Below are 23,117 nucleotides of genomic sequence, written 5' to 3'. Positions count from 1 at the left end.
TGTAATGATGGAGGGGACCTTACAGAACACCAACTCTTTCCCCTTTGCAAAGGTTGGGACACTTACCTACTTAGATATCTTACCCAAGGTCACAAGTAGTGACAGAGCCAGGGATTTGAACCCAGGACTTTGGATCCCATAAATAGAGCTCTTTCCAACATTCCATGTTGCCTCTTCACTTTAATATTGTCTTTGTTTTTAGATGAAAAAAAATGAGACTCAGAAGGCATAAATAACCTGCTCCTTTGTTGTCTAATATCAATTCCTTATATTTTCATAGTATTTAATGTTTACATTTAGTCCTCAAAAATCCTTGGAGGTAGATCACTATTTACATACATGTGAAGAAACAAAATCTCAGAAAGATCAAAATGACAGATTCAAGGTAGTAAATTATAGTCAGGCCCAGATAACCATATCTTTAAATAAGTCCTAGTTATTGGTGATGGTAGTAGTAGTAATGGTGGTGGTCCTTTTGAAGGGACCCGTGATATTGCTTGTAATGGCTGTGATCCAGCTGCAGACCTTTGCAGTGGGATACAGATACACAGGTACAGTGGGATCAAATCCCACTCCAAATATTTCCATCTATATGATCTTGGAGCATGTCATTTGTAAAATGAAGGGATTGGACTGTCTTCTGAGCTCCCTTCCAGAGGGGCTTAGAATGAAACAATTGGAAAAATCTTTCAACTAAGATTACCAACTTTCCTAATTGACCTACGAAAAAAATCACTTAATTTTTTTGAACCTCAATTTTCTCTTTCATAAAAAGAGACTAATAGGATTGCCTCACAAGATTGTAAGTAAATCACTACAGAAATAACTATATCACTAATGGAACTGGAGTGGAAGAAAAGATAAAGCACTAGACCTAGAGTCAGGAGTTATGAGGTCAAGTCCCAATTCTACCACTTAATGTGTGAACATGGATAATTTATGTTATTTTTCTGAGCCTCAGTTTCTTCATCTGTAAATTGGGGCTATGAAATCACTGTAAACATGTGAGCTATTCATAAGAAGCAAGAATAAGTACCAAAGTCAGGGGTCAGAAGGCTAGACAGACTAAGCAGTAGAGAACCATTTCCTGAAAGATGAGGAATTGGGATCATGAGATCTGTAGAGAAGCTGCATCCAGAGATCAGCCCTTCTGGCAGATTGGCTAGGTTTTTCCTGGGCTTTTCACCCAGTGGAATGTTGGAGCAGGCAGGAAGGGAGTAGGGAAAGGTCACTGAGCTCTGAGTGACCCTTGACTCAAGCATCTGGTGGAATGTCCTGGGAGCTGCTACTCAAGCAAAAACCATGGACACCCTTCACTTGACTTGAGCTCATAAATCCCATTTCTCTGTGTCAGGAGACCAGGGAGGCGTCTGACTTGCTGGCAGTGGAGTACGATTTGTCGCATTCCCAGTGACTTCCCAGAAGTTCCTAAGTCCCCACGGGAGCCACTCAGCTCTGGCTGGAGTCATTCTAGGCAGCAAATGGACGTCAGCAAGTCCTCATGGCCCTCCCTCAGACTCTCCCCAAGTGACATGCAGGGGCCCAGAAGGAGGGAATGTAGAATGCTGACCCTGACCCAGATCCCAGCCCTGGCAGCTGGTGGAATGTCCCCGGGGGGAGGTGGGAGCAGGGAAGGACTTTATAGCCATCCACCATCACTTCTTTGTATCCTGCCTGAGCAAAGTGGAATTCAGTGGTCTCTAAGAAGCCCAGATATAGTTAGATAACTGAAGGGAAGGATCCTGCGATTCGTGCCCAGCCACTGCCCCAATTTGTGGACCTGAGTGGAAAGAATGTCCCACTTTGAAGACTCACTTTCTTGTATGGGGATGCTTGCATTTGAAAATTTGTTTTTTAGAATGTTTAACAAACAAGCATCATGGCATTTGAGAAAAAGCCTGGGAATGGATCAGGAGGACTTCTCCTTGGGGTATGAAGCATGATTCAGTGGAAAGAGCACTTGTGTAAGTGTCAGAAGAAGACCTGGTTCTTAGCTTACTATCCCTAATCAGCTTTGTGACTTTGGGACAAATTAATTAATCCCTGAATTTATTTACTCAACTATAAAATAAGGATAATAGGACTTTCCTGGCTTACAAGGCTGCTGCGATGATCAGAAGACAGAATAGTTTGTGGAAGTGCTTTCAGAATGATAAAGAAGTATCAGGCATGATCATTGGTTATCAGTGCTGCATGATCTCTCTTGCCCTAGGCACACTGCCTGCAAAGTTGGTACAACCTCACAATAATACTCAGAGAGAAATTGAAGTTTTTGCTAAGGCCTCCTCAGCAAAAAAACTAGGGAGAATGCAGCACTGCTAATGAAGAAGGCTAAACTCTATGGCTTCCATTGTATCTAACTTGGGGGAAGCCCCTCAAAGTCTACATCTGTTTATCTCTGAGGGATTAGGTACCCTGGTATTGACAGATGTTTTTATTTTTCCCCCCTTTGTCATCCCAAAGGCAGTGACAGCAGAGCTGTTATTTTCTCTGGGAATGGCCTGGGGCCAAAATCTGTACTTAACACACACAGAGAAGCCCTGCCAAGAGGAGGGAAGGATGGGTAAAGTGAGCAAGGGCAAGTGCTGGACTGAAAGGTGAGTTAATTACAGAATGGGCTCCGAGGGTGAGGAACAGGTGTTGGGGACACCATGGGCAGCAGTAAAAGGAGCAGACAGAAGGTCTTTGGAGACAGTATGGTAAAGGAGAAAAAAGCACTGGACATGAAGTTGAAGACATAAGTTTAAGGTCCGACACCCCCATTTATCAAAGTGTGACCTTCAGTAATTCATTTTATCTCTCTGAGTCTCAGTACCCTCGTTTGTAAAGTGAGGTTACACTGACTCCCTCACCGAATTGTTATTACTGAGTTATTTTTCAGTCATGTGTTTTTGTGATCCTATTTGGGAAATTTCTTGGCAGAGATGCTAAGAGTGGTTTGCTATTTCCTTCTCTAACTCATTTTACAGTTGAGGAAACTGAGGCAAACAGCTTAAGTGACTAGCCCAAAGTCACAGAACTAATAAGTGTCTAAAGGTGGATTTGAACTCATAAAAATGAATCTTTCTGATTCTCAGTGTTCTATCTACTGTGCCACTTAGCTCTCCTCACAGGCTGTAGTGAGGATTAAGTAGAGTAATATATGTAAAGGGCTTTGTAATCCTGCACTGTTAAATAATTGAAAGCATAATGGTTTCTGCCAAAACAAATACTATCGTCTCTTTAATGCTACCATCTCTCTAATTTCTTATCCCCTTCCACTTTAACTACACTCATCCCCTGTCCTTATCTTTGTCTCCTGTGCCATTGTACCCTCTTTATTGTTGAGAAACTTCCCTCATCCACCATCTTCTCCTCTCGAACTTTTCCCTCATTCTATTCATGCAAACCTGGCTCTCTCTGGAAGACACTGCATCCCTAGTCATATTGAATCATACCTAGGAGTATCATATCAGGTACTTTTCTCATACAACACCCTGGAAGAGGAGAAAGAGACATGCTTTCTATTCCTCACTGCTATTGCCAGACCCATCCTCTGAGAGCATCACTTAGCAATGTCTTTTCCTTTGAGATTCACTTCAATTCTGCATGTCACTCATCCAGATCACAATAAAAAATTGAAAGCTATGACAGTGTTAGTCAATCAATATTTATTTAGTGTCTATCATGTTCCACTATGCTAAGTGCTGGAGATACAGATACAAATAAAAGAGAGTGCCTGCCCTTAAGGAGCTTGCAATCTAATGAGGAAAATCACACACAAAAGAATACTGAGAAGAAGGGGAAGAGGTACTTGCCACTCTGGTGGAGTCCAGTCCAAAGGAGTACAGGTGGGTAGGAAATGAAGAAAGAGCTGGTCTGGGAAAGTTCTTTAAATGAAGGCTCTGAAAGGACTTCTTTGCTCTGCCCCTCAGCCCTTAGTGTTTAGGTAGCTCAAAACATAGTATGGTTGCCTACTAGTCCCCAGGTCACTCTCCCTCCTCAAAGAGGAGTTTAGCTCCAAGAGTTTAATATATGGTTCAGGGTCTTCCTCTCCACCACAACTCCTGCCCTCATACTCAGGAACTTCAATACCTACTTCAACTCAACAATCACTTATTAACCATCTAGTACATATCTAAAAGGCTCATAGCTGAAGATAAAAATACAAAAATGAAACATCCTTTCCTTCAAGGAATTTGGATCTTATTCATATATAAATAAATACAAAGCATTTGAGAAATAATTTTCAGGAAAGGGGCACAGGACTAAGAAAAGGGTAGTTTGCTCCCTGAAAACTCTCTGGCAACCTAGTTCATCAACTTCCTTGACTTCACTGATGTATATTTTCATTTTGCTACAGTCCCTACAGGAATTACTACATTTTTTATCTTGCTATCAACCATAAGTATTCTGTCTCAGTGATCCAAAAGTCTAAGAAACCCCATTCTGATAACAAATTCTTGCCCTTTCATCTCTGCTCTTTTTTCTCCACTCAGAGTCTCCTGGATGTACTTAGTCATCTCAAATTCAACATGTCCAAAATAGCTCTAATTATCCTTATGCTTACCATGACCTCCAGTTCCACCAGCCCTTTCTCCTCTTCCATTGCCTTTTCCTGAACCATACTTTCCTCCGTCCACAACCTCTGCCCTTTGGTTGACCATTTCAACTATGTCTTTTATTCTTGAATCCCTTACTCTCTTGTCCTATGGGAGCTCAGATCTTGTCAAATCTGAGACCTAGGTTACCATCCCTTCTCCACCATCCACCATCCACCTTCTCCAATTCAGTATTGCTCAACATTACTACAATTACTACTACATTACAACATTACTACTACTTGCAATTAAGCTAACTGGATCCACTACAAATCCATACTGTCTAATCTCCTCTAGGCCCTCCTCTACTATCCTCTTCCCAGATTGGTTCTACCATTCTTCTAGTACCAGAATTCCCAAGGCTTGTCCTCTCCCCTTGTTTCCCACCATCTGCTCTCTGCTTTCCTTATTTCCTGAGAAAATTTCTCTGCCTCAGATCTCAAAACCTTATAATACCCTATCTTATTCTCTTTTCTTTTGCAAAGGCTAGCCTCTCTACCTGCGCCCACAATCCCATCTAACACCTTCGGAAGTTTATCTTATCCATTCTTCTATCTTTCTTTCTCTATTGATTCCTTTCTGCTGCCTACAAACATACTGGTCATTTTTAAATGTAGGAATTGGAGAGAGGGAAGAGGAAGAAAAAATAAATGCTTGAGAACTATATATGCCTCTGACCCTCTACCATCCATTCCAACACTATACAATACTTTTTGTTCCTTTCACTGCCAAATTCTGAAAATTGTCTGCCTTCAATGGCTACTGTTTTCTTACCACCCACTCATTTCTCTATTCTTTTCAAACTGGTTTCTGACATCCCTCCTCTCCTAAAACCATTCTTTAAAAGATTACCAATGATTTTTATTTATACATGATAAATCCAATGGTCTTTTCTCATTCTTTATCCTTCTTGACCTTCTTGCAGCTTTTGAGTCTGTGAATTACCTCCTCTTCAGAAATATTTTATCCTTTCTGATTTTCATAATACTATCCTCTCCCAATTCCCCTCCTACCTATCTCCTTATTCACTCTTTGCTGAATACTTACTCATTTCCTTTCCCCTAACCATGAATGTCCCTCACAGCTCTATCTTGGGTTCTGTCCTGGGTCTTTCCATGCTTTCTGGGTGATCTCATTAGTTTCCATGGGTTTAATTATCATCTCTATATGGATGACTCTATATGGATGACAAATTTATCTAGCTATATATAAATATAGACTTCTCTACTAATATATGTCCTGAACTCCAGTTCTATTATCTGTTATCATCAGCCTGATGGACAGATTCTCCTGGATGTACTTAGTCATCTCAAATTCAACATGTCCAAAATAGCTCTAATTATCCTCTACTTCTAAACCTGCCCCTCCTGCAAATTTTCTTATAAAATAAGAGAACATTATCATTTTTAAGTCACTAGGCTTTGCAAACTCACAGTCATCCCTGACTCTTCTCTCTGTCCCATTCTGTATACACCAATTGCCAATTGATGTAGCCTCTGCCTTCACAGAATCTTTTGCATTTTTACTCTTTTTTCTCCACTTTCACAGCCACTTCTATAGTTCAGGCCTTCATCATCTCTCATCTGGATTACTACAGTGGTCTGGTGATGATTTTCCTTATTTCCTTTCTCCCCCCACCTTCTAATCCATACTCTACATGATTGCCAAGATAATCTTAATAAGGTATCTTGTTAAAATAATCTTGTCAAAATATCTTGTGAAAAAAAAAAGCCTTGCTCAGAAGTCTTGAGAGGCTCTTTCTTATCTTTAAGATAAAGTACAAAATTCTCAACCTTATATTTAAAATCTTTCCCAACATGGCTCTGATCTACCTTTCCAGACTTCTTAAACATTATTCTCACTTCACACACTACATTTCAGCCAAATTGGCAAACTAGCTGTTCCCTGAATTTTTCATTTCATCTCCCACCTCTATGGCCTGAAACCCACTCCTTCCTCACCTCCTCCTCTTAGAATTCCTAATTTCCTTTGAACTTGAAAATCCTCAATGCAGGCGCCTCCTCTGACACAAAAGCTTCCTTGATCCTACTTACTTCTTAATATTTTTCCTTCCAATGCCTGTGCATTATCTAACCTGTGTACATCTTGTCTCTCCTCAGAGATTATTATTAATTTTATCTGTTAGAAGCACTTAGCACAGTGTCTGGTACAGAGAAAATACTTAATAACTGTTTATTGAATTGAATTGCATGATGATGATAGTGGCAAAGGAAATAGTACTAAGACTGTCAATAGCAGGTCAAAGGGATTAATATGGTATACAGAGAAACAAACAACAACAGGAAAATGGGAGGCAAGAATAAAGGCAGCAGAAATTTGTTCTGAGTTAGAAATAATTCCTGTAAAAAGGACTATTGAGCCAGGATACAGTAAACAGAAAGGAAAACTTGTCTTCATGTTGTCCTTAGAAGTCAGCACTAGAGTTTAAGGGCACACTTTGATTATCTGATATCCAAGGACAAAGGCAAAAAGCCTTCTTCCTCTGCTAAGAGATTATCTAGCCTTACTGGCAAGTACTTCCTGTTTATTACATCCATCTTGCTAATTCCTGTCCAGCCTGAGACATAAGATGCTGAAAAATAGACAAGCTGATAATCTAAATGGATATTAGTTAATAAACCTTTCTCTAGAAAAGGAGACTCTACCCTTCAATCTGACCGATGCTGAGGCTAGGAGCCATAGGAACCAAAGCCAGATGCTGGACCATACTATGATATAGTGGGGATGTATTGAATTTGGCATGAAAGGCCCTGGGCTCCGATCCCACTTCTCTTACATTATACCTGTTAAATGGTAGACATATATCTCATAACTTCTTCATGCTTCAGTGTTTTCTCTGAAATGAAGGGGTCTTTTTAAGGTCCTACTGAATTCTAAATTCTATAAACTGGGATTTCTGAATCATGGTTGTTGGGTTGAAAAGATCCTTAAAATTCATCCAGTCCAAGAACAATACGTGGGGAGAAATAGATGGAGAAATCAAGCTCATAATACAAAGAACTAGTTTCCTAGAGCTGAGTTAATCCTGGAAAAAATGGAAAAGCTTTCACAGGTGGGACTTTACTGTCACATTACAAAATTGAGCTTTTCTAGATTGGTAGTCATAAAAATATATTGAAACTTAGATCTACACCTGAAATTTGGGAAAGCTGCCATCATTGGGGCATTAGTGTCTAGATTAGTATCTAGGGGGACAACTAAGTGGAACAGTGGATTTGGAGTCAGCATGACTCATCTTCCTGAGTTCAAATCTGGCCTCAGACACTTATCAGCTATGTGACTCTGGGCAAGTCACTTAACTTTGTTTGCTTCAGTTTCCTTACCTATTAGATGAACTGGAGAAGTGGCAAAACACTCAAATATCTTTACTTAAAAACCCAAATGGGTCATAAGACTCAGACACAACTGAAAAACAACTAAATAGTAGATCTAAGCATCAGAGATGTGGTTGATTGAGACAATATCTTTTTGTACTTGATGCTTTTTTCAAATAGAAAATACTGAATCCACACAGCATAACTATTAATGGACAGCAGTCCTCAAAGTACTCTAAAAGAACTGTACTTGACTTGGGTATTTGCTTCAGTGATACAGAATACAACCCAAGTCTGCTTACCTTATTTGATCCTTGTCCATATATCCCATGTTAGACAAATGAGGTTCACCCATTGTGTTGGGGGCAGGTTATTCCTTGATTTCTCCTGACAACTCAAGAAATATCAGTAAAGTACATGGGCTGCCTATCTGTTATCTCTCAATCCCATCTTCTTTTCCTATTATCTATTTCTATGCTGATATCCTTTCATTTCTGAGGGTTCTTTGAAGGCTTTTGTAGATTATATCTTGCAGACTGCTCACATCCACCCCCCGCCATTCACCTTTACTTTGTCCTCCATGATACAATTTAATTCTTTAGAGAATTTTTGACTTTCAGCCATAGAATGATGCCAGCAGAATATTGGTATTAAAAACTTGGACCTTTATTTTTGGGAGAAGTTTAAGATAGTGAAAAGAGTTGTGCCATTTCCAGAAGGCAAACCAAACTTTTCCTTCCTCTTTTGTCATTCTGGGTCCAGCTCATCTTTTTGCTTCATTTGTCCTAAATAAATGAATGATTCTATACATTGTCCCTCTCACTTTTATGGCAGAATTTGGATGTTAATACAATGGTTGGAGCACTGGTCTGGATATAGCTTCAGACACTTACTGTGTGGCCCTGAGCAAGACTTGACCTTTGTCTGCCTTAGTTTCCTCATTATAAAATGAAGATAATAATAGTCCCTATCTCTCAAGGATGTTGTGAAGAACAAATGAGATAATATTGGTAAAAATTTCTTAGTACAGGATCTGGTGTACAGTAGACACAATAAATGTTTGTTACCTTTCCTCTCTCTCTTCCTCTCCTGCTCCTGTAGATGTTTCAATCAAATTCTGAGTGATTCTAGATCTCTTCCAGGAGGCTCCAAAAAGGATAGTAGTATAGATATTAATAATGACTATTTTAAAAATCAAGATTCATAATTTTCAATATTTAAAGAAAAACAAATGAGCTAGACACAATTAGCTGTCTTTTTTCTTGAATAACGGGCAGTGACTGCTGCTTTTCCCCCAATTTGAGGGCTCCCATATGCTTCAGAAGAGATTCCATAGAAGAACTCATGCAAACAAGTTTCATCCAGTCTTTAATCCCTCTATAGTAGGAGAAAACCGTACTTACCTGCTCATAGCACTTAATTATTCATATTTTGGGTAGGACACTTTTTATTCTTTCAAGAATCCTACTCTCTTCTCATGATCAACCAGAAATGAACTGAAAAACTGTGGAGTAGCACATGTTAAAACCCCATGATGACACATCTCCAAGATGCTCTGAGTTGTTTTCCACTTCTCTTGGAATATTGAATATATATCTGACATCCATTCCTCCCCCCATCACACACACACATACACATACATCAACTAGAAGTCTCATGAAGGTTAGAATGCTATTTTATCAAAATTTTCTCTCTCCTCCAGCACTTAGAAAATACTTCATACATAGTAGGAGCTTAATGTTTGAAGCAATATTGCTGAATGAATGGTCATAATCTTCCAGAAGAGATCTCTGTTGCTTGCATAGACTCCCTACATAAAGGCAAAGATTTGGTTAAAATCTAAGGAATAACAGAAAAGTTTATGTGCTTATCAATGGCATCTCTTCTCCCCACCAATGAATGGATTCTTTTTTGGTTTCTTGGTTTTTGTTTTTTGTTTTTTTTAATAGCCTTTTATTTACAGGTTATATGTATGGGTAACTTACAGCATTGACAATTGCCAAACCTCTTGTTCCAATTTTTCCCTTCCTTCCCCCCACCCCCTCCCTCAGATGGCAGGATGACTAGTAGATGTTAAATATATTAAAATATAAATTAAATACACAATAAGTATACATGACCAAACCGTTATTTTGCTGTACAAAAAGAATTGGACTCTGAAATAGGGTACAATTAATTTGTGAAGGAAATCAAAAATGCAGGCATGCAAAAATATAGGGATTGGGAATTCAATGTAATGGTGCTTAGTCATCTCCTAGAGTTCTTTCCCTGGGTGTAGCTGGTTCAGTTCATTACTGCTCTATTGGAACTGATTTGATTCATCTCATTGTTGAAGATGGCCACATCCTTCAGAATTGAACATCATACAGTATTGTTGTTGAAGTATATAATGATCTCCTGGCCCTGGTCGTTTTACTCAGCATCAGTTTGTGTAGGTCTCTCCAGGCCTTTTTAAAGTCATCCTGTTGGTCATTTCTTGCCCAACAATAATATTCCATAATATTCATATATTTTGGTTTCTTAAAATAGAAACTAGAGTATTAATTTTTTTTCAAAGAAAGGAACCACATGTCTAATTAGTGGTAAAACAGAGAGACCTTGTGAATAAAACAGCTAGAATTAAACATGAGAGGGAGAAGGAGAGAGACAGATGAGACAGAGATAGATATTGAATGTAGATCTAGTCCTTCAGAAATGCTTCTCCTCTAGGAATCTTTCCCCCTATACTCCTTACTCTCACCCCTGCCAATTTCTGTTGGATGGTTGCAGACTTATTGACTAAGGGGAGAATTCCTTGATCCCCTTTCTAGAAAAAAAAAACAGTCCAAAGTGCTATAAATTGTGGCATATTTCAGCCCAAGTAAGCTAGAGAGGCCAACAAGGTCCAGTAGCTGTCACATCTATATCAGGGTCATCAGGTATGGTAGGTCAGCCAGTGCTTAGACCTTGCCCTTATAGAGTTTCCCTTCACTGTTTGTAGCAGGCTCCCAGGACAGAGTTTGGTTCCAAGCTTGTCTCCCTCCCATAGGTTTAGTTTCATCTCACCTCTCTCCTGGTCTCAATGGTGTACTGGACATTGTGTATCATCATGGGATTTTAACATGCGTTACTATTATACAGTGTTTCAGTTCATTTCTGGTTGGTTATGAGAAGTGAAGAGGATTCTTGAAAGGGTAAAAAGTGTCCTACCCAAAATATGAGTCATTATGTGCTATGAGCAGCATAAAAATCACCATTGCATCTTTTTATTCTCCCTGTTCTTCCTCTGGCAGGAAAATGTTTAGTGGGGTCTGGCTCTCTAAACAACAAATGTATTTTTTAAATTTGTATTTCACCATCCTTATATAGGATGAACCACTCATGGAGACTAAGTACATCTAAAGAGCATAAGTACATCTAGGGGCAGCGAGGTGGCTCAATGGATATAACTAGTCCTGGATATAATGGGCCCTGAATTTAACTCTGATCTCAGATACTTACTAGCTGCGTGGCTCTGGGCAGATCATTTAACTCCAATTGCCTCTTAAAAAGAAAAATATAAAAATAAAAGTGTCCTTGTGGGATTCAGGGGTGTATGTGTGTGTGTGTGTGTGTGTGTGTGTGTGTGTGTGTAGGGGGTGAGTCAGGGAAGAATATCTACATCACAAAAGGTATTAAGGAACAATCTGCTGTAATGGAAAAAGCATTAGATCTGGATCCCTGTCCAGCTCTGCCACTAATTAACTTTGGGCTATTCATTTGACTGCTTAGCTTTAGTCTCATCTATAAAACAGGAATAATATTATTTGTACAAACGACCTTGGGAGGGTGTTGTGAAAATCAAATATGGAATATTGTAAGTTAGCTAGCCTTCGTCATTAGTGGATCTGGTTGCTGTCCAGCTCATGTTACTCTGTAAGCCTTAAGATTGCTTAGGATTGTCCAGGAATCATCTAGTTGGGGGGCCCACTATATTTAAGCAGATGACTAACAATATGAAGTAGCATCAGCTAGAGCTCATAAGTGCTAGAGGAGTTCAGCCAATACTAAAATTTTACTTTTTACAACATTTAAATAGAACAGAGGTTTTTAAATAGAAAGAAGTTAGGTTCTTCGCAGCATGAGAATGCAGAGCTAGAACTGTAGAGATAACTAGGGCTTGGTTCCATGAAATTAGAAGTCAATGGTGACTCTCATACTCCTTTAGCAGACAGAAGTGAGTTTTGTTCTTAGCAAGGATTTCTTAGACCTGCAATTTTACTGAGTTAGGAACACCTAGTGAAGATGTTCCTTCTACCTAGAGGCAGTTAGACAGTTCAGAAGATAAAGTGTGGAATCATGAAAATCTGAGTTCAAATCTGGTTTCAGATATTTTCAAGCAAGTCATTTAACTTTCATCTGCCTCAGTTTCCTCAACATAAAATGGAAATGATAAGCACCTCTCTTCCAAGGATATTGTTCTCTGTATTTTCATCGAGTGGTATCCTGGGGTCTTTCCCCTAGTAGAACCTTATGTCTTGAGGGTCTGAGATCATCTTTTCCATTGAATTCTTCTCGATACCAGAATTGATGACTGCCAGCTCTTGGAAAATGTATAGCCCTCCCAGTGCTAGTGCCCAAAGCAAAAGGAAATACCAGGGCCAAGGGCAGGAACAAGCCAGTCAGCTTCTGTCTTGCTCAGTTCAGCTGTCAAGGTGAATTATAGTCTGGCTGGTAGGGTCCAGAGCTGGTGAGCACAATATGTTCTCACTCTCCTTTGCTGTAGGTGAGCCAGATGAGGAGCTTTTCCTGGACTTGGCTAAAACTAGGGAACAGGCTGCAGCAGCCACCTGTTTCACAAGGTGTCTGGGATGGCTGAAGCAGGCCGCCTTGCACTACACCTGCCTTGGGCCTCACACACCCAGCTGTGACCGCTATTGAGCCCCCTTTGGTGTTTAAGGTTCAAAAGGCTGCCCACGGATCCCAGACCCAGAGAAGCTGGGCTTGCCTCAAGTCAAGAGGCTCTCAGGTTAGGCGTCTCACTTTGGGGAGGCCAGAGATCCACGGCACTCTTAGGAGGAGAACAAGAGAGATAAGAGAATTAAGGTCACCCCAGATGACAGCCCGAGTTTGAAAGTTTTAATTTGGAATTTGGAGTCAGGGAAAGTGGGTTCAAATCCTTCCTCTTTCACCCAACTACCGGCTTTGGCCAAAAACGGTCCCTCCCGGGGCGCCGAGAGAGAATAAAAGTGGTTCCTTCCTCTCTCTCTTCCTTCCACCCGTGCACAAGCCATTCCCCTCCCTTGGGCTGGTGGGGGGAGGCGGCTCAGGGTGGCAGGGTGAGGACCGGGAGAAAGGTGAAAGGGCTACAGCTTGTCCTCTCTTTCCCCACAGGCTATGGCCACGCGGCCCCCAGCACGGATGGGGGGAAGGTGTTCTGCATGTTCTACGCGCTGCTGGGCATCCCGCTCACGCTGGTTATGTTCCAGAGCCTGGGGGAGCGCATCAACACCTTTGTGAAGTACTTGCTGCACCGAGCCAAGAAGGGGCTGGGGATGCGGCGCTCCGATGTCTCCATGGCCAACATGGTCATCATCGGCTTCTTCTCCTGCATCAGCACGCTGTGCATCGGAGCGGCCGCCTTCTCCTACTACGAGCACTGGACCTTCTTCCAGGCCTATTACTACTGCTTCATCACCCTGACCACCATTGGCTTCGGGGACTATGTGGCCCTGCAGAAGGACCAGGCTCTGCAGACTCAGCCCCAGTACGTGGCCTTCAGCTTCGTGTACATCCTCACCGGGCTGACGGTCATCGGCGCCTTCCTCAACCTCGTGGTCCTACGCTTCATGACCATGAACGCAGAGGATGAGAAGCGCGACGCCGAGCACCGGGCCCTCCTGACCCGCAACGGGCAGGCGGGAGGCAGCATCCACACCACGGACACGGCGTCCTCCACCATCGCCGGCAGCGGGGGCTTCCGCAACGTCTACGCCGAGGTTCTTCACTTCCAGTCCATGTGCTCCTGCCTGTGGTACAAGAGTCGGGAGAAGCTCCAGTATTCCATCCCCATGATCATCCCCCGGGACCTGTCCACCTCCGACACCTGCGTGGAGCAGAGCCAGTCGTCCCCCGGGGGCGGCCGCTATGTCGACACCCCTTCCCACCGGTGCCTCTGCACAGCCCAGCGCTCGGCCATCAGTTCCGTCTCCACTGGTCTGCACAGCCTGTCCACGTTCCGCGGCCTCATGAAGCGCCGAAGCTCAGTGTGACCCGGGGCCGGTGGTGGGCCGGGCGAAGGGCCCAACCCGCCCCCACAGGCCGAGGAAGGGGGAGGGGGCAAGGGAGCAGTCGGAAAAAACGGACTCCATAAAGTTTTGCTTCAAATCACCTATTAAAGAAATAAGCTCCATGTCTCTATGTGGGCAGAGAGGCTGTGGGATCTATGCACCCATAGTCCGGGTGGATCTGCAGGCATCGGCCCAGGGGTTTGCTTGCCCACCACTGGTCAGTGTAGGAGTAGGGGGCTTTTGGGCTTCTCCTAAGACCTCCAACTGTGCCTGCCCACCAACCTGCCCAGGGCCTAGGGCTTATGCCTAGGGGCTTCTTGCATCTGAGACCTTTCTATATTCTCTCCATGCTCTGAAAAATTCCAAGAAATGTGAAACTTGGTGGGGGATGGGAACCAGAAGGGGTCTAAGGGGAAACTTTCGCTAGCCTTGGAAATTTGAGGAGCTGCGGGCCTGGCCCTTGAGGCTCAGCTGTTCCCAGAGGCCCATCCACTCACCCCTCCCTCACCACCATCCCTCTGGAATGGGACTTCTCTGTGTTAAGTGTTTGTTTGCATCTCTATTTATACCCCTCAGCATTGGTGTCCTACAGTTGTCCTATCTGTGAAGTTCTTCCTTCCCTCCTTGTCTGGGGCCAGGGACTTTTAGCTGCTCCCACAGTTGGCCCTGCTCCCTGTTATCACCCCCCCATCACCTCTCTCCTGCTCTGAGTCACATCTTACAATCTCCCCACCCCAGGTCTTGTTTTATATTGTTTTTGCATGGCTTTGCAAAAAGGGAACGTTCAGCAGAGAGGAAGCAGAAAAGAGAGATTGAGGAAAAAGGGATAACTTCCAGTGCTTCTGTCTGAGACTCAAGCTGGAATTTTCTGGTAAAAACTCAATCATATTTCTCATAGTGGAAGGGGCTAGTGTGTTTCCTTGGAGGTGAGGATAGGTAGTAATCCCCATTTCAATACCCTGCCTATCCTTGTTGTCTCAGTTGACCATTTCTCCTGATTCTCTTTGCCTGCTCTCCTGCCCCAAATGCATACCTTCTACATCTCCTTGTCACCAAGACAATGTTGGAGCAAAAACCCAAAGATGTCATCCATCTCCGGGGCCCTGGGACCTGATCACTGCTACCCTTCAAAGAGCAGGCAGCTACTGGCCAGTCAGCAAGGCCTCCTGAGGACCTTCCCCAGGTCAGAGCAGCACCTCTGTAGGCATGGGACTCTTGACTCTTCCACATCTGAAGCTGCCTGTGGATGGGGGAGCCCTTGGTGAGGGGACCTTAGTGTCTTCCAGCTATTCTTGAGGTAGAACTTCTGAAAGATCCCCAAACCTGCAATCAAGAAAACAGGGGAGAGGGGAGAGCAGAGAACAACAGAAAAATGAGTGGGGTCCACCTCGGCCCTCCTTTATCATTTCCTGATTACTTTCCATCCAATTCTGATCAAATCAAAATAGCTGAGAAGGTCGTGGCTGTGTCTGAATGGGGACATGGTACCACGCCAGGAGATTTCTTGATTTGGGAAATCAGAGATCTGGAACTAAAGCATGGGTAGCAGTAGAAAGCTGAAAAGGAAGCAGATTCATCATTCTGTTGATGTAGCCTTGGTCTGGCAGGCAAGGTTTGGCTCTGCCTTTGCCTAGGTGGACACATCTGCTCCCTTTAGGTACAGAATAGATGCCCGTCTGTCCAGTGACAGGGGAAGAAAAATTCTTCAGTCTCAAAACAGGAAGGAGAGCTGCCAAACCGGAGGGGGCTGCGCTTCTCCTCAGCATGCCGGGCTTCCCTGCTGCCTCCAAGTACTGCAGGCTTTTTCAGACATAGTTGTCCCAATCAGGAGCTTACCCTTAGAATAGAACAAATCTCAACAAATGACAGCAGAGCTGTGTGGCAACTCAGGGCACCAGCAGGTAGGAGGAGACAGAGATGGAGCAGCCATGATCCCAGGCACTCACATCCAGGCACTCTAGAGCCACATGCCTGCTGCTGACCCTCCCGTCCCACAGGCACTTGGGATAAATCTGTCACTGCCTGCCCGGCAGCCAGGCTTTGCTCTTCCCTTTCTTCTGCAGACACCCTGGAGCTGCGGGCTCCCCTTCTGCATCCTCTCCTTCCTTCTGGTCACTTGACTGCCTCTCTGTCCCTAATGTTTCAGCTCTTGGCTCCTGCGATCAAGGCTTCCAGCCTGAGTGTGTGCCCTCACCAGCATTCGCCTCTATGGAAGTGTTAGGTGGGATTTGCTCCAGGCTGTGAGCCAGTAGGAATGACTGCGGGTCAGAGGCTGAGAATTTATTGCTCTCAAGTTTTTGACCTTACACTTTGGAGGAGGATACTGGTCTGCTCGCTACTTAGCCTCCATCAGAGCCCCAAGAAAAGGAAAAGAGATCGAAGTAAGGCCTTAGCCCAGACAATCTAGTACCAACAGGTGCCTCCAGGTGTGTAGGGAGTTAGGAGGAGAGTGTTAACTGGAAGGTGCACATGAGCCCCTCGGCTCTCTCCCTGGGGAAGGATGAAGCTTTTTTCCCACCCACAGGGGAGAGGGTCAATCTCTGTAGTGACCAGGCTGGTCAATCACATGCCTGCAGAAGAAGCAATAATAAATGGTGAGGAAAGGATTGGGTGTCTGAGGGCTCCACAGGGAGATGCCCTTCCTACCCAAGTACCCTTTCTTCCCCCCTCGCCTCATCTGTGTTTCAGTAGGATTGACTGTGTCCATCCCCTGTGAGATCCCCTGTCCCCCAGGTCCTTGGAAGTTGCCACTCCCCTGCAGCACAGCAGACATGGGGAGCATCCTGCTTTTCCATCAGGAAGGATCGGATACATAGGAGGGCAAATTCAGGAAAATGATGGAGAAAAGAAAAAAAAAATGGGAAGGGGAGCAAAGGTTTTCAACCAGAAATGAAAGAGACATGGATAAGTGATGGTGTCTGTCTTCTGTCCATCTGCCCTCTCCTCCCCGCTCCAAACTCCTCTCTTTTTGCAGGTAGCCTCTCTGCTTCCCTGATGCCTTATCCCTGGGCACACTGCCAATTAAATATGCAATATATGTGGGAAAATCCCCCCACCCTCATCCCTAGTCCCTCCCCACCCCAGCCTCTGAAATCACTGTCCTCCAGAGGACTGGAGACTCACAGAGGCATCCCCTCAACCTATCCATCTTCACATTAAGAATGACAACTAATAAATTCTGTACATTCAGACCAGGGACAGCCTCGGCTACTTCTGTCACCTTTATCCTGGAGGCCAGACCTCTAGTCAGTTTTGCCAAGGGGAACGGGATAAACCTACACTCATCCAATGGCCCAGCGCTTTCTTGCTGGCTAGCTCCGTCCTTTTGATAAAAGCAATGGATGGAACCAGGGAGGAATCTAGCCCAGCACCAGAAGACAACCTGCTTGCTTTGAGAACTCAAAATCCTCATATATTCCCATGGTATGTTTCCTGACCAGATATCCCTCTCTGCATGGTGAATAGGGTAGCTTACCTGACAAGGTCCCTGCCATCTGGGATCTTCCACCCTTCTCACTTGTCTGGACTCCCAAGGCAGAGGTGAGCTGCCTGGCAACCAACCCTATTAAAAAAATCATAACAGGGTCACCAAGGAAACAAGGAAGGTTCTCTATGGAGGACAGAGTGGGAACATGGCATGTTTCCTCAGCTGTCCCTATTTGCTCTTTTACCAAGATGGGACACCTCAGATCAAGCCGCCTGGAGGTTGTCTCACCGGAAACTTCTAAACCCTAGGGATTTCCCTAACTTTTTAAAATTTAATTTTTAGTTAGTAAGTATTTATTTTCTCTTCCTCTGCCTTCCATTGAAGGAGGGAGACAGATAGTGGGGAATTCTTGTCATAAATATGCATATTCAAACAGATACATTCCTGCATTGGCCAGCTTCAAAAATGTATATCTCATTCTACATCGTATCTCTATCAGGAGGTAGATAGCTTGTTTTCTCAGTAGTCATCTGGAATCATGGGTGGTGATGACATTGTTCAAAATTGAGCAGTTTTTATATATTCTTCAACCTGTTTCTCCATTCACACCCAACTGGAAAACTACTCCAAATGTAGGATTATAGGGATTTTCAGATATCTCCCCATGGTGGTCTTTCTCCAGGTGGGCTGTAAAAAAAGGCTGGACAGCTTTCTGATGCCTCCAGGAGGAGCTCTCAAGAAGAAGCTTTCAAATTTTTTCAAACTTTTTTTTAGTTTACAAGTACTTTCCCCACAATAGATAAGGAAACCAAAGTTCATTAGTTATTGTATCCATAATCATATAGTCTAGGATATGGCACAGCCTCAGGTCTTCTGACAGTAAGGACAATTGATTCTTTTCACCATATCTCAATATCACTTATAAGGATGCCTGGAGTGACTACCATACAGTCTGCCTTTGCATTAAGAGAATTGGACACAAGTAGAAAAGATGGTAACCAGGGCCAGCAAATGAGGACCATAGCTTAGAAATGAAAGGAATCTTAGATGTCATCTTCACAGATGAGAAAACCAAGGCTTATGGGACTTGCCTAAGGTTTACAGGCAGTAAGCATCAGAGGGGAAATTTGTACCCAAGTCCTCTGCCTCCAGGTTCAGTGATTTTTCCACTATACCATACTACCTTCCACCCAGAATCATTGAATTTCCAAGTTAGAAAGGATCTCAAAAGCCATAAGACCTGTTATACAGAAATCCTTTCTATATAACCCTGACTGAGATCAGCCGACCTCAACCTGAATACTTCCAGTAGTGAGTAATTCACTATTCCACAAAGCAGCCCATGCCATATTTTGACAGATCTCAGTACTTAGACATTTCCTAATTACACTGAGCTGGTCTGCCTCCATGCAACTTCCACCCCCATCATCCTGGTTCTGCCTTCTGGAGTCAATCAATCAACAAACAGTTATTAAGTGCCTCCTGTGAGATATAAATAAAAAGAAAAGAAACACCCATACTCTCAAGGAATTGACATTCTATCGGGGAGACAATGTGTATTTAAAGGATAAATATAAAGAAAATAAATAGAAATAAGTCCAAATATTCTTCCACATGATAACTTTCAAGTTCAAACCAGGTCAGGTCTTTTCCTGGCAAAATTCCCAGCCTCTTACAATCCATGACATTATAACCTTCATCCATTCTCCTATCCCCTGCCCCCAAACATAAATGGCAACACATTTGAATGCCAGCCATCCTTTCCACACTGAGATCACTAAGTACCTCATCCCTCCAACTCACAAATTGGTCACCAACTGGTAAGAGAGGGCAGTGTGGAATGCAAGGACACTGTGACCCACCAAGGACCTCTTCCTCTTGCACTGAAGTGCTTTGATGCCCTGCTTTAGGGATAGCAACTAAGGGACCCAGTGGGAGAAGTAGTGCTAATATTCTGCTAATTAATCCCTAATGCCTTACCAAAGACCAAAGCTGAGGTGCTCGGTCCTCAGTCCCTTCTTTTCTTTCAAGTAGTTCTTTCCTTATAAAATAACAATAATAATACTCTTTCCTCATTAGTCATCTGGAATCATACATGGTGATGACATTCATCAAAATTTTCAAATCTTTCAAAATTGGACAGTTCTTATGTTCTTCAACTTGGTCCCCCATTCACACTCAATTGGGAAACTATTCCAAGTGTAGGACTATACTGACTTTCAGGTATTTCTCCCTATTCCCCCCCAGTCCTGCCAAAGTGCTCTTTGTTTCCTCCAGATAGGCTGTAGACAAAGGGTAAACAGGGCTCCAGATATTTCTTGGAATAGCTTAGCTCTGAAGAAGAAGTTCTCAGAGGGTTATTACCTTTCACATTTCTATAGCTCCTTTTAGTGCACAAGCATTTTTCTCACAATAGATCAGGAAATCAAAGTTCAGAGAGATTAATTAACTTGCTTTTACATGGGGTTTAGAGTCTGCAAAGCACAAATACTATCTCATCTTATCCTCACATCAACCCTGGGAAGTAGGCACTATAATATCCTCATTTTACTGAAGAGAAAACTGAGGCAGATAGAGTGACTTGCCTAGTATCTCACAGCCAGTAAGTATCTGAGTCAGGATTAGGACCCAGGACTTCTGGACTCCTGTTCCCAATTCACTGCAGGACACTGACTCCACATCAAAGTAATGTGGCCCAGCTCCCTTGCTGCTGGAGAAGACTCCAATCAAAATCAGAAGAATAATTACTCATATTTGTGTAACACTTCAAACAGTAACTTAAAGCAACATCTCAATAGTTTAGGCAACCCTAAAACTTTAAATTGAAGATTTGATTGCACTATATCAATAGAAGGAATCTCCTTCTCTGGAAATTCTCTCTACCATTAAAATTGCAGGTCCAATTTATATTCCTATCCCTATTTCTTTGTCATGGTAAACCATTTCACATACATTAATACACAGAAGAGACAGTGTGAGATAATGACTATAAAGTCAGTTTTGGAACCAAGAAGATTTATCTCTGCCACTCAATCTGTCATGTGACTCTTGGAAAGTCACTTAATCTCTTAATATCCTCTGCAAGTTACAGAGATGCTGAATGACCCTCGTAGAGGGAGCTTCCTCATTGGTAGTTTCCTGAATCAATGAAATCATAAATCCAGTCCCATCCATTTATGGAGACTGTATAAGGATTATTTCCCCCACTTTACAAGACTTTACTAAGTCTTAAAGAGAGAAAATGATTTATCCACTATCATCAAATTAGCCAGTGGCAGAGACAGGACCAACAGGAATCAAACCTGTTTTTTTCTAATTCTTTCCACCATATCACTGAAGTGTCTTTCTGAACTTAAAGACTGTGTAAGTTCTATGTATGTTCCTATTAGATAGTCTGACCTAGCTAAGCTTTATGGAGACTGTTTTTGTTTCCTCTCATCTTGGCTAAATTCCTGATGATAATGATGATAATAATAATAGCTAATGTTTTTATAGCACCTACTATGTGCTAGATACATTGCTAAATGTTTTATAATTATTTTTTTCATTTGATTCTCACAACAATCTTGGGAGGCAAATGCTATTATTATCTCCATTTTACATATGAGGAAACTAAGTCACAGGTAAGTGACTTTCCCAGCCTCATAGTGTCTGAAGTCATATTTGAATTCAGGTCTTCCTGAATCCAAGCTCAGCACTAACCATTGTACCATCTATTTACATCTTAGAGATACTAATCTCCACTGAGACTCCAAATATCCATCATTGTTAGTCATAGAATACTGGAGTTTGACTCAAGGAGCCATCTAGCATAACTCATATTTAAGAAGAAATCTTCACTATCACATATCAGATAAGTGGCCATCCAGCCCTTCTGAACCCTTTTTAAGGAAGGGGAAAACCTATCATCCCCTGGAGGTAAACTATTCCATTCATGGATAAGTCTTTATTTGTTAGGAAGATTTTCCTGGACTGCACACCACATTTGCTCCTTTACAATATTCGGCCTTTGCTCCTAATGTCTCCACCTGGGGCCTCCAAATAGATAATGTCTCCAAATTCCATTTTGGTCCTAGCCCTAGTCACAATGACATTCTCTGAGATCAACTATGCCCAGGATTTCTTGCCATAGTCTAGGCTACAGATCCTCCTCAGATACCTTTCCCTTGTGATTCTCCCTTAAAAAAGTAATCAAGGGGCAGCTAGTTGGTGCAGTGGACAGACAGAGTACCAGTCCTAAAGTCAGGAAGACCTGAGCTCAAATGTGACCTCAGACACTTAACACTTCCTAGCTGTGTGATCCTGGGCAAATCACTGAACCCCAATTGCCTCCCAAAAACCCCAATAATCAAGGAGCAGAAAAGTAATGAAGTAACCAAGATAGCACAGTGGATAGAGCGCCCAACTCTGAAATCAGGAAGACCTAAGTTCAAATATGGCCTCAGATACTTAACATTTTATTAGCTGAAAAAAGAAAGAAAGAAAGAAAGAAAGAAAGAAAGAAAGAAAGAAAGAAAGAAGAAAGAAAGAAAGAAAGAAAGAAAGAAAGAAAGAAAGAGAAAGAAAGAAAGAAAGAAAGAAGAAAGAAAGAAAGAAAGAAAGAAAGAAAGAAAGAAAGAAAGAAAGAAAGAAAGAAAGAAAGAAAGAAAGAAAGAAAGAAAGAAAGAAAGAAAGAAAGAAAGAAAGAACGAACCAGATGGGTATGCCTAGAAATGGAATTATAGTAGAGGCATCCCTTATTTTACCAATTTTACCAGTTTACCAATACTCACTTTCTGCCCCCTTGGATATGGAAAGGGGGGAAGAAGAACAGAATAAAAATAGACACAGATGGCCCACTCTGAGTGTTCTGACTCTAATTATAGATAGCAGAAGATTTCCTGACTTCCTTTCCTCAGGTATGAGCCTAGGAAAAGGAAGAATGGACAAGATTGTGTTTGAGGAGTCTTACAGCAAAGTCTAGTTAAAGGGAATCAATTGCAAAGCCCTGGAGCAGGGGATATGGTCTGTTGGGCCTTTGAAGGACCCTTCTCTTCTCTCTCAGATCTCTCAGGGGACCTTCCTCTCTCCACCAGGCCTTTATAATCTAAGGCTGTTCCCAAAACGGACCTTTTCCTATCTCCTAGTTTCTTGCTTGTTGTTTGCTAAAATGTAACAAATCCTTTATTTAATAATGAAAAGCTTTGTTGGCTAAAACCAAAAATTTACCTAATGAATGTTTCCATGCTAAAATATAATTCTGCCAGAAAATCCTCTCCCTACTTTCCCTCTCCTCCCTTTCCTGCTACTGCTACAGACATAAGTCCCACCCTCACTTTTGTGGCCCGTGTAAGAAGCAGGGAAGGGAGAAAGTGTTCCCACTGTTGGAGCCCAAACTGGGGGAGATGTCTGTAGCTGAAATCCAAAAAGAGTCTTCACATAGAAAAAGTGGCGCAGTGGATAGAAGGTTTGGAGTCAATGGACCTGGATTCAAATCCCAGCTCTTCTAATTACTATCCATGGGAATGTGAGCATATTATTTCCCTCT

General features: G+C 42.6%; 1 protein-coding gene across 1 annotated transcript in view; it reads left to right on the top strand.

Moving 5' to 3' along the window:
* Nucleotides 1-17,358, top strand: part of KCNK3 (potassium two pore domain channel subfamily K member 3) — a 61,682-nt gene extending 44,324 nt beyond the window's left edge. The window contains exon 2 of the mRNA XM_051976322.1: nucleotides 13,268-17,358. Coding sequence (XP_051832282.1) covers nucleotides 13,268-14,145 — 878 coding nt within the window. The 3' untranslated portion in view covers nucleotides 14,146-17,358. The remainder of the gene's footprint in view (nucleotides 1-13,267) is intronic.
* The last annotated feature ends 5,759 nt before the right edge of the window (nucleotides 17,359-23,117 follow it).

The sequence above is a fragment of the Antechinus flavipes genome, chromosome 2 (genome assembly GCF_016432865.1).
Source record: "Antechinus flavipes isolate AdamAnt ecotype Samford, QLD, Australia chromosome 2, AdamAnt_v2, whole genome shotgun sequence".
NCBI classification, from domain to species: domain Eukaryota; kingdom Metazoa; phylum Chordata; class Mammalia; order Dasyuromorphia; family Dasyuridae; genus Antechinus; species Antechinus flavipes.
Note: the sequence above shows the minus strand (reverse complement) of the source record. Positions and strands in the feature narration are given on the sequence as shown.